The sequence below is a fragment of the Octopus bimaculoides genome, chromosome 3, assembly GCF_001194135.2.
Source record: "Octopus bimaculoides isolate UCB-OBI-ISO-001 chromosome 3, ASM119413v2, whole genome shotgun sequence".
In the NCBI taxonomy this organism is placed as follows: Eukaryota; Metazoa; Mollusca; class Cephalopoda; order Octopoda; family Octopodidae; genus Octopus; species Octopus bimaculoides.
In genome coordinates this window covers 92,612,291-92,624,685 of record NC_068983.1, presented here as the reverse complement: position 1 = coordinate 92,624,685, position 12,395 = coordinate 92,612,291, and the positions used below count along the sequence as shown (strand labels likewise).

The window sequence follows — 12,395 nt, the reverse complement described above, 5'->3', positions numbered from 1 at the left end:
TTGGTAAGCAAGCTACTTACCACACAGCCACTCCTGTCACATTTTGAGGGAAAACATGCAAGGCAAAAGTCTTTGTCATTAAAAATTTATGGGACCTCCTCATAAATCTCTATTATAAAAATGTAAATGGTTGTCCTTCTAAAAATAATCTGTCTGAAGAGTTAAAGAGAAAATTAAAAAGAATGTTTCTGCAAGTACTCTCAGACAAACTAGGTCTATGTACAAAGACTGAAAGCCCATGGTCTAGGATACATATTGACCATACTGGACCAGTGAATGGTGCATACTATCTAATCATTGTGGATAGCTATACAAAGTGGCCAGAGGTATGCAGACATAATAAACCCACAGTAAAGACAACAATAAACTTCCTACTTGAGTTATTTGCTCAATACGGTGTTCCAGACACATTAGTTCCAGATAATGGAACACAATTCACAGAATATGAATTAAGAAATTTCTGCAAAATACATGCCATAAAGCAATCTTTACCCTACCCTACCACCTGAGGTCAAATGGGCAGGTGGAAAGATTTGTTTACACATTCAAAGGAACTTAGTAGATTTAGTAGTAGTAGATAAAGAGAATAGAAAGTACAAGATAATTGATTTTACAGTTCCAAATGATGAGAAAGTCAATATGAGAGGTACTGAGAGAACCAAAGTACCAGTACCAAGCTATTGAGTTACAGGGACTATGGAAAGTGTGGGCAAAATGTATCCTATACACTAGGAACTGTCCCTAAAGATTTGAACAGATGGATAGATAAAATAGACATAAAACCTAGTTTAGTACAGCCCCAGAAAACAGTGTTATTAGGGACAGCTAGAATACTCAGGAGAGTTCTTGACATCTAAGGTTATTTGTTGTAACCCGATGTTAAGAAGTTTTCTTTTCCAACATTCTAATCTGTTGTGTGTATAAGAAATAATAATAATAATAATTTGAGAATGATCTCTGGCTTATCATCCTTGCAAGAAGTGCAAAAGATTGTTTTAACTGGTATGTCACATGTATTGCAAAGAGCATTGTCACTGTGAAAATGATTATCATCCAAGCGAATAATTTTTTCTACATAATTTAATTTAGCTTTGTAAACAAACAATCTGGCATGTTTATTTCAATGGCCTGTCAATGTATTCAGTGGGTTTCTTTGCCCTAGGTGTCAAGGAGATACTTGGCAAGAAATGGAAACAAATTGAAAGAAGAAAAACAACAACAATGATAGTTTCTATTTAGGCGCATAGAAATTTTGAGGTGAGAGTAATTGATATCAAATCCAGTTCTAGACTGGTACTTGATTAACCCTGAGGAGATGAAAGGTGTAAAGTTGACTGCAATGAGATTTGAACACAATGTTAATGCCAGAAGAATTACCACAAAGCATTTTATTTGGTGCTCTGATGATTCTGTCAATTCACCACCTTTAATAGCTTCTGATTTCAGCACAAGGCCAGTAATTTTGAGAGGGGGGAAATAATAGACAACATCAACCCCAGTACTTGACTGATACTGTATTTATTGACTCAGAGGGATGAAAAGCAATGTTGACACTGGTAGGACTTGAACTCAGAGCATAAAGGGCTGGAACAAATATCATGGGTCACTTTTACCAATGATCTAATGATTCTGCCAGTTTGCCACCATATTGTTTCTGACTTAAGCACAAAGCCAACAGTTTTGAAAGGAGGAGGTTACTTGAATCCTTCTACTACAGTATTTAACTGATACTTCATTTTACTGACTCTGAAGGAATGAAAAGCAAAGTTGATCTTGGCAGGATTTGAACACAGAATGTAAAAACTTGGAAGAAATACTGCAATACTACATTTTCTAATGCTCTAACAATTTTGCCAATCCAATAACAATTCCAGTATAGAGTACAAGGCAATAAATTTATTTGAGAATGGCATGAGCTTGTATTTTTCTCAATGATCTTAGAAGTGTAAATAAAACAGTTTCATGCTCTATACCTTCTTCTACACAATAATCATTAAACTAATTTTATATAATAAAAGAGAAGTGGATTTTCATCTGTCTGTCAATCACAATGTCTATTAAAGGGATGGAAAGAGGAGGAGGAGGAATCAAAATATACATCACAATGTATTTTTAGAAGAGGAAGAGAAAAAGTTGTTCAGAGAGAAATAGTGTGAGTGAGAGGGGTGTGTGAAAGCTAGCTAGATAGGTAGGTAGTGTTGTCACCATAGTAATTTACATGTTTTGATTTAAAAAACAAGAATTTTAAGTGCAAGTCTGTCAACACAACATACTTCAAAAAAGACTATATGTGTATATATATATAGTTTTGAAACTAGCCAAATGGATAGACCCTAAAGAAGCTGCACCAAAAATCGTGCCAGGTTGCTTCTGCAACTGCCTGTAATCTGTGCAGTGGAAACATGTGTAGGTCATAAAGATCATAAAAATATGTTGAATAAAGTTGTAAAATAAGAGGAAATAAATTTTGAGGATGAACAAGACTCCATGTTCTATATTGTTATAATTATTGCTAATATATACTCCAGGCAATATTACCACCCAGTGAAGCAAACACAGAATTACCCATCAGAGGAATTTACAGAGTGACTGACAACTAATAGTAGTCATAGATGCTAAATACTGATTGATGTGATTAGCCGTAACCTGGAACATAACTGAGAGCCACCATAGTATCTGCCTGGATAATATATCCCTTCAAACTCACATTCATATATATATATATATATATATATATACAGTTTTTATTTGTTTTTTGTGTTTGGGTATTTCTGTGTCAATGCAATAAAGACTTTAAAAAAACTTTCACTTTGAATAGAAGAAAGAGAGAAGAAAAAGTTGTTGAGTGAGAAATGCAGTGAGAGAGATAGAGAGTGTATGTGTATGTCATCTTAGTAGCTAACAACTTTTGACTAAAAACGTGGTCATTTTAAGTGCAAGTCAGTCAACACAGTGAAACACACTTTAAAAAAGACTATATATATATATATATATATATATAGTAATTTTATTTGGTTGTTTGTTTGTGCGTTTATGTGCATGTGTGTTTCTGTGTCTTTCAACTTATAGACAATACAAACTTTAAAAAAAACTTTCACTTTGAACAATTTTTACTGGCAGCATAGGAACAGGCAACAACCTAGTTACAATAATAATAATGATTTTTAACATTAGCATAAGGCTACACACAGGTTTTAGGAGAGAGTATATATAATTAAACCAACTCAAGTACTTAACTGTACTTTATTGACTTTAGAAGGTTGAAAAGTAAAGTTAACCAGGATAGAATTTGAATTTAGAACATAAAGGGCCATTATTAATATGGTACTACAGGAAAATATGAGTCCCATTAATTTACTTTCATTAACATTAGCAAAGATATAACTGCTCTTTAAACACTTTCATTCTTTCAATACTGACATATATACAGATAGTGATGAATTGTTTGGTCAAACTGCTGGTGATGCATTTCACAAAATTTTAAAACATTTTAAATTCCTAAATAGTATCTAACTCCATGACTAATAGTTATTTAATTCATGATAGAAATATTTGCATTAATGATTATATTTTTGATATCTTTCCATAGTTAAGTTTGATGACAATTAAATAAGACCTGTGTTTGCCAGTAGTGCCCTTAACACTGTGAAATATTTTGTAAGATGCTTTTAATATTGATTTCTAACATTGACACAAAGTCAGAAATTTCAGGAGAGACAATTCTAATAATAACAAAAACATTGCTAATGATGTCTATTGTAAAATCATTTCCAAATCAACTAATTATGAACAACACTGAGTCTAGTGACATGCCACTGACAATAAACATATGAAATTGAAGAAATTCAGTAAAATGAAATAAGAAACATAAGACAAAGATGCAAATAAAATTTGAAACGGAAAACAAAACAAAACAGAATACTTAAAATTAGGTATATTTTCATCTTTTTAGAATTTTTGCAAATGCATTTATTAAAATATAACATGCTGAATAAATACCTAAGATCAAGGCTGTAGTGGAAAAGAGAAGGAAAAGCAAAAAATAGAGAACATATTAACCATGTGTTCATTTCTGGTTCATGCAATTTAAGGGTAAGAAAACAAAAGGTAAACTGACAAGAATTTAGCTTTGAAAATGATTGGGGATAATAAAAGGTGACAAAACACCACTCATTGGAAGGGAACATCTAAAAATTTTGTGTGACTCTTATGGAGTTTTTGGGACACCATACTATTGAATGAGTTTGAAAATCACAAGTATAAGGTGTGAGTCAAATGTAATGGCTCAGGCAGGAATTGAATTGGTATCAACTTGTGTTACACGAAGAATATACATTATCACTCACTCAGCAGAACTATAGAGAATTATGACTTATCAATTAATGCTAAGGATAATCTCCAGTATCAGTAGAACTATTTCAATATAGTGTTTGTTTCGTATTTTGTATTTCAGTATATATTCGTTTTGCCATAATAGCATGGGTTAGATGAATGTTATTGAGGGCCATGCTTTACAGTTGGATGCTCTTTCTGACATTACACCTTAACTGGCTTTCAAGTAAGGGATCTCTTCTTCCAATAGCTTTGAAGGCCATAATTAGGAAAGACTATCTTCCTCACTGATACATAAATTAACATCCCTTAATCCATTGATTTACTGAGATGTCATAGAAGACATCATCTTGAAGATGGTGGATTACTTTTGTGTTCTCATGGAAGGATTTGAGATCAGTAAACGAAACACTTGTCCATTATACAAAGTTTTATTGCTAACAGTATGGAAGAACATCTTATGATACTTACTAAAAACAGGGTGAATTTATCTTCTTTTGGTCCTTGAAGAATGTCAATAATAGAAATATACAATAGTACCTTTTACTGATAGCCTTAAAATTTTAATGCCAAAATACAGAGAAACTATAGGTTTTCTAAATGAAAATTCAAAATAAAATTACAAAACCTTTAAAAAAGGGTTTAAAGTTAGAAATGTTAAATAGTGATTCATTAAAAATAAGGTCTTACCTAGCAAGAACTTGATTATATTCTGTCTCTTGGTAAGGTGACATATATTCCAGAAGTTCCTCATGTGACATATTGGAAGCTTTTTGTTCTACCAAATTAGAATTTTTTAAAAGGTGTTATAACAATTGCAACAAGAATAATGTGTGTGTGTATATATATATATATAGTTCAGGTAATATTCTGTTTAATGGTATAATGCAATAGGTATATACAATAAGTGATCAAGTTGACTTACTACCTAAAACTCTAGCTTGAACTGTAACTAAAACAAGAAGCAGTGATTTTATAGCTGCTTGACAATGAATAGCTATTGGCAGTTTATCACTGAGCAGGTATTTGCACAGCAGAGCTCCCCATCACAGAAATATATTCATCCTGTGAATCATGTGATGCCATACACATATGCACACACGTGTTTGCATATGTGTATCACACACACACATGGATGTACATATATATTTATACATATATACACACATACATACATACATATGTGTGTGTGTGTGTGTGTGTGTTAAGAGTGTTTTTTCCACTCACCAAAGTGAATGGAGCGTTGGCCAGGAGAAACTGATGTCATCAGATGTCTCGACCTTGAACTGTAAACACCCTCTCATTGATGGGTCAGTAGAGGTGGCCAAATCACTGCTCCTCATCTCTTCTTAGCTTCCAGCTTAACTCCTCTCTCTTGTTCCAAAGCCAACAAGAGACTCTTTCAGCTGCCTCTCCCATCCTACACACACCAACCCTTCACTCCTTTCCTCTCATTCCAATGGCTGCAAGCATCCTCCATATTGACTGGGCAGGGAACCCTTTACAGCCAACCTTGATAGAAGAAAGTCATACCTGCCATCCCTTCTCCCTCCAATCCTGCAGAAGGCTCTCATATTTGGCACACTTTCATTCATGGGCCTCATCACACCCCTCTTCCCATAGGACTGTGAGCTCAATTAAAATAATTTTCTTGGTCTTTTCAGACCTCAGAACCACATCTAGCCTCAGGGTTGTATGGACAACCTGGGGTAACTGCAGTCTCTCCCCTGGGTCCACTTTCATATTCCATGATTGGAATCCATGCAGCAAGCTATGTGTTGTTTTTGCTGACTTTACTAGTCTCTCTCTCTCTCTTTCATGAACTTTATTGCTGCTGTTGTTTTCCTCTGGTGATGATGTTTCTTGGGCTTTTCCTGCTCCAGGGTGTGAGAGAGTGTTGCAAGCACTCTGCCATAGAACCACTTGTATCCTCCTTGAGAAAGTGCTATTCTGCATCCTGACAAGATGTGTGCCAGCATGCCACTTTCACCACAAAGTCTACATAACTATTTTCCCCTCAAACCCCATCTGTGCAGGTTTGTTGGCATTGGGAGTATATCATACATCACCTGCAGGAGGGAGGAGATGTGGAAAGGTTCCAGTCTCTACAGGTCAGTCCATGTGACCTTCCTCTTAGGTGGGGTTCCATTTAGTCCCAGCCCCCTGAGATACCAGCTTCACTGCTCTTATATATATATATATATATATATATATATATATATATACATACACACACACACACACATATACATACAAAATGCACACACTCACACACATCTCTGCATTTGCTTTATGTAATTTGTTTGTGTTTGGATGTGTACCCATAATTGTGGAGTTTCACATATTTCTTAAATAATTGATATCAGACTTGGTTCATGGGGTTGTTGGTTCATAAGTTTGGGTATATCATATGATATCATGGATATGTGTAATGCCCATATATTTGTGTGATGGGGAGCTCAGCAAAAGTTTATGGGGGCATGTGCCTTTTATGCATAAAGTTCATGTAATGTATATAATTGCTGTTCAGAAAAAGAAATCTATCCAGGTTTTGGATGGGGCAGTGACAAAGTAGGTGTGTCTGCTTGAAATTTTGCTTTTGCATGTAAGGGGAGAAGATTTCATTCTGAATATTAAAAATGCTTTTGATGTAATAATGTTTAATTTTTCCAGTGATACAAAGCTCACATTTGCTACCCTATCCCTTATATTTGTTGGCCTTAGAGATAATGTTACCTGGAGATCGCACATGTTCCTCTCTTTCAGTGTCCATATCATATCGGATAGGGATGTTATGTATGTGTTTTTTGTTTTTGTTTTTCCCTCTGAATGAAGCCAAATGCTGCATAGAGCTTTCTTTGAAAGTATTACTTGTCATTCCAATACAGTAGGGGGAAATAAATATTCGTACATGGCAAAATTCTTTATTTACTTAATTTCTAATGAACATAAATGGGATATACCAATACTATATTTGCATACACATGCATAAACTAAGAATATGCAAAAGAAACTAACTAATAAATTATAGTAACTAAGTAATTTATATTCAATTAGAAATATTTAGGGGTGAAAAAAGTATTCGCACAGAACATAAATAACCAATAATTCTGATTAAGTACTTCGTAGCATAACCATTATTCAGTTCCATTTCAACCAATCTTTTCTTGTAGTTCTTAATCAATGACTCACATGTTTCTTTAGGAATTTTTTCCCAGTCTTCTTGACAAATTTTCTTCATGTCGGGGCTCTTGAATGAACTTTAATTTTCAAATAACACCACAAATTTTCAATGGGGTTCAACTCAGGACCTGGCTTGGCCATTCTAATAATTTTATATTGTGATCGACAATCCATTTTTTGGTAGGGTCGTTATCCTGTTGTAAAACCCACCCTTCACAAAGCTGGAGCTTTTCTACAGGGTCCCATAAATTATTGTTCAAAATATTTTGGTACATCTCTGCATTCATTCTACCATCTATCACATGTAAATTGCCAGTGCCATTTGCAGAGAAACACACACCACATCATGATGTTGCCACCTCCAAACTTTACAGTAGGAATTGTGTTTTTTGGCGAATAGGTGGTACCATCTTTCCTCCAAACATGGCTACGCGAATTTCGTCCAAACAATTCAATTTTCAACTTGTCTGTCCATAGAACCTTTTCCCAGAATGTATCAGATTTATTTTTATGTTCATAAACAAATTTTAAACGGGCATATACCTTATCACCAATTCTAAAGAAATTTGGCATGTCTTTACTAGTACGTATTTTTTTCTTCACTGGTAGCAGTTTATTGAATACTGACTTCACCTTTCTGGCAAACATTAATTCTGCTGGTGAACTTCCTTCTGGTGCATTTGGGTTCGGAGTTTTGTCAGCTTTCTTTAAAGCTCTCTTAAAAGTGTCCACGAACCATTCAGCCCTTCCATTCAATCTAGGATGACATGGTGTTATAGTTTTATGTTCTAACGTGAACATCTCATAGAATCTTTTAAACTCACGAGATACAAACTGTGTTCCATTATCAGAGACAATTATATCCAGTACACCAAATCTTGTGAACAGCTTGTGTAAGAAGTTTATTATCATATATGAGGTTGGTCATTTACACCATGCGACCTCAGGCCATTTTACGTACCTGTCTGCTACTATTAAGTAATAATATCCATTTACTGGGCCAGCAAAATTGATATGCAATCGGGACCATGGTATTTTCACTTCCAGCCAAGGTTCACATATTGTAGTAGGTAGTTTTGCTGCCAGCACACATCCTTTGCAGCCTTTTACCAGGTTTTCAACTTCCTTGTCCATGCTTGGCCAGTATACAAAACTTCGCATCAACACTTTCATCCTAGGGATGCCTGGGATGGAAGTCTTTTTAGCATTCTCTTCTGTAATGTTTATGGTATGACTACCCTCTGAGCATACATAAGTACACCATCACATATAGAGTACACATTCACATCTTGGTGGTTCTTTGCATCAGACCTTTCTTTATCTTCTTTGTCAACCAGTTTTCTTTTTGTCTTATTGCTAAATTTGTCATTTCTCACCTTTTTTATTTCTTCCAAAGTTACTGGTAGTTCACATACATTGTTCTATATCACTTTTTTTGTTTCAGTTCATTGATCTTCTTCGATCGTTTCACTGCTCTGTTTACGCTATTGCACAAAGCACTTATGGGGGTATCTATGAATTAAATCTATCCATACATTTGGTGCCAAATAAATTCATGGATTTTTTCAACACATAAACATTCACTGTTTGGGTTCGACCTTTGAACATTATATTGCAAATACGTTCACCTGTGATATGTAATTTCCTTCCTGTAACATTGTATGCTATTTTGTTTGAACTACATAATTTTGGTTTACCCATTTGTTCCCATGTTTTCTCATTTATGATTGAGATATCACTTCCTGTGTCTAAGTGCATTCTGACACTAGTGTTTTCAATTTTTACATTCTCAAATTTTCTGTTGAAGTCACAACTTTTCCTGCTGACAAACTATTTACTAGTTTTGCAGTGTGATTTCATATGGCCTGTAAACCCACAGTGAAACACTTTGCTTTTTTTATACAGACAATTGTTTTTGCAGGTGCATCCCACCACATACCATACATGGGTCTACATCCTGATATCATTTCTGTTTTTCCTGCAACACTATTAGTCTTCTGACTTTTTTGCACTGGACACTCTTTCTGTTGAATTTCTTCCATGTCATGCTTTAATTTTAATATCCTGTCACACTCTTCCAACAGTTTCTGCACTGTCAAATCCTATCATTTCCAGTTTTGATATTCATCTGTTTGAATTTCTGCATCCCTTCTATCTATCAATCCTTGTGCAAAAATTAAACACTCGAAAGAATGTGGAGTAAGCATATTTAGCCTAAATCTCACATTCTTTGTTGACTATGCCTTTGTAAGTAGAAAGTCTTCATCTTCACACTCTTTTCTATGTTTAAACATTTCCATCTAGTATTAAACAGTGAGCTCCTTTCATGAAACATTTTGCACAAAATGTTGACTGTCAGGGAAATTTGTTGGATGCTTTTTCTGACAATATGAAGTTACTATTCTTCTCATGCTCTGCTGTCCCTAGTTTTCTTAAAACTAGACACATTTTCATATTGTCTATCCAATCCTGGCTTTCTTTCTCAAAGATTTCTGTAAAATTTCATTAATATGTATCCATTTTCCTGAAAGTTATGAGGAAAAATCGGATCTTGTGAATTTTCCAAAAGTCCTCTCTCCACCCCACCCCGTTCGTTTGTGCAAATTTTTGTTTTCATATTTGTTTTCTATACATTTTTTTTACACCTAGTAGACTGCTCTTTTTTGTTTTCGTGACTGGGTCTTACACTATATATTAACCTCCATTGTCCATGCTGGCATGGGTTGAACTCTTTAACCAAGCTGGAAAGCTGGAAAGCTGCACCAGACTCCAGTCTGATTCAGCATTGTTTCTATGGCTGGATGCCCTTCCTAACACCAACCACTCCGAGAGTGTAATGGGTGCTTTTACATGCCACTGGCACAGATGCCATTTGCGTGACACCAATATCTACCACGATTGTGATTTTACTTGGCTTGATAGGTCTTCTTCTCAAGCGCAACATAATGTCAAAGGTCTCAGTCATTCGTCATTGCCTCTGTGAGGCCCAATGCTTGAAAGGAGCTTTTCACTTGCCACCAGCATTGGCCACTTTGCCTCAATGAGGCCCAACACTCAAAAGGTGCTTTTTATGTGCTACTGGCATGGGTGCCAGTTACGTGACTCCAGCATCAGCCATGACTATGATTTCACTTGGTTTGACGAGTCTTCCTAAGCACAGCACATCACCAAAGGTCTCAGTAACTAATCATTGCATCCATGAGGCCCAAAGTTTGAATGCTTTTGGGGGAGGGAAGAGAGAAAAATTATGCATACATAGATGTACGTATGAGTGTGCATGTGTGTAAGTAAGTACATTCTTGCATTTGTGTATAAACATATGAGTGCATATGTGTTTGTCAGGAAGAACATATATGTGTGCATGTGCATGTACATATACATTCATACTTTTAGTATTTATGTGTGGAGGTGTGACAGATGTATGCTAGTGTAGTTGCAATAGCATTGCTGGGGTGTGGATTTAGGAAGTACCACCTTAACACTGACTGTCCCAAGAACAGAGTTCTTAACCACCAGTGCCTATGCATCCCCACAACCTTATGCATCTCCTATATCCCCCCACATTCGCCCCATAAACATATACGTACAAACACACACCTATACATATGTACATACTTATACACATACACACATACATCTATGTACATATACTTTCCTCTTCTCCCCACACCAGCAAATCTCAGTCCCATGCCTATCCCACCTCCTAGCAAAATTGTTGCAACTACACAAGTAAACATTTATAACACCCACATACATAAATATCAAAAGCATGCATATAAATGTACATACACACACCAAACAAAAACACACGTTCTTCCAGACAAACATATGTGCACTCATACACTTATACACAAATGCAAGAATGCACATACTTATGTGCACACACAAACACACACACCTATGTATATTATTTTATTCTTTTACTTGTTTCAGTCATTTGACTGTGGCCATGCTGGAGCACTGCCTTTTAGTTGAAGAAATTGACCTCTGGACTTATTCTTCGTAAGCCTGGTACTTATTCTATCAGTCTCTTTTGTCAAACTGCTAAGTTATGGGGACGTAAACACATCAACATCGGTTGTCAAGCAAGCTTCTTACCACACAGCCATGCCTGCACCTATATATACTTCTCTTTTCCCTTCCCCTATATCATCAAACCTCAGTCCAATGCTTGTTTATCCTCCTCCCCAGCAATGCTGTTGCAACTACACTAGTATATATCTGTCACATCCGCATGCATAAATATCAGAAGCATGCATATATATATACTAGCAGCTAAGCCCAGTTTCACCTGGTCGGTTTTGATGATGTGGCTATAAAACCTGCTCTGTGTAAGCATTTGACTTGTTTGGGCACACTTATGTTAAAAAACAATTTTAGAATGACTTTTTTCTGTCAAAAAGTGAAAAATAACTGATCAAGAAAAAAAAAAAAAACGAAGATTCAACCAAATCCAAAAATAAACCCAAATACTAAGTGAACAAAGATGAACCATCTCACTTCCATTGCGCATGCACACGCACACACAAACACACACATTAACATACCCCACTTTTAAATATATATTCACACAGAGTTGAAACGCTGTTTGATTTATTTTTTCAGTGCACAGTTTTCATTATCCTACTACCAAGCATGACATCACCCCTTCCTTCCTTATTCATCTATTACCCCTTCCTTTCTCATTGATAAACACAAGGGTATTATTATAGTAGATTATCTCAGTAAACATGGGAGCTATGAAAAAAATACAAAGCCCAGCCTCATCACCAGATCATTCTACACATCTGTGGAATTATTCACGCAATTCCACCCAGCCGTTTGACCATGAATCCCAAGACAAGAAAGAATCGCCCATGTCAAATTTATATGTATGTATT

The 12,395-nt window shown here is 35.5% G+C and overlaps 1 protein-coding gene across 1 annotated transcript in view; it reads right to left on the bottom strand.

Annotated features, from left to right (window-relative positions):
- LOC106871622 (protein scribble homolog) overlaps positions 1–12,395 on the bottom strand; it is a 698,511-nt gene that overhangs the window by 48,707 nt on the left and 637,409 nt on the right. The window contains exon 37 of the mRNA XM_052966764.1: positions 5,023–5,110. Coding sequence (XP_052822724.1) covers positions 5,023–5,110 — 88 coding nt within the window. The remainder of the gene's footprint in view (positions 1–5,022; positions 5,111–12,395) is intronic.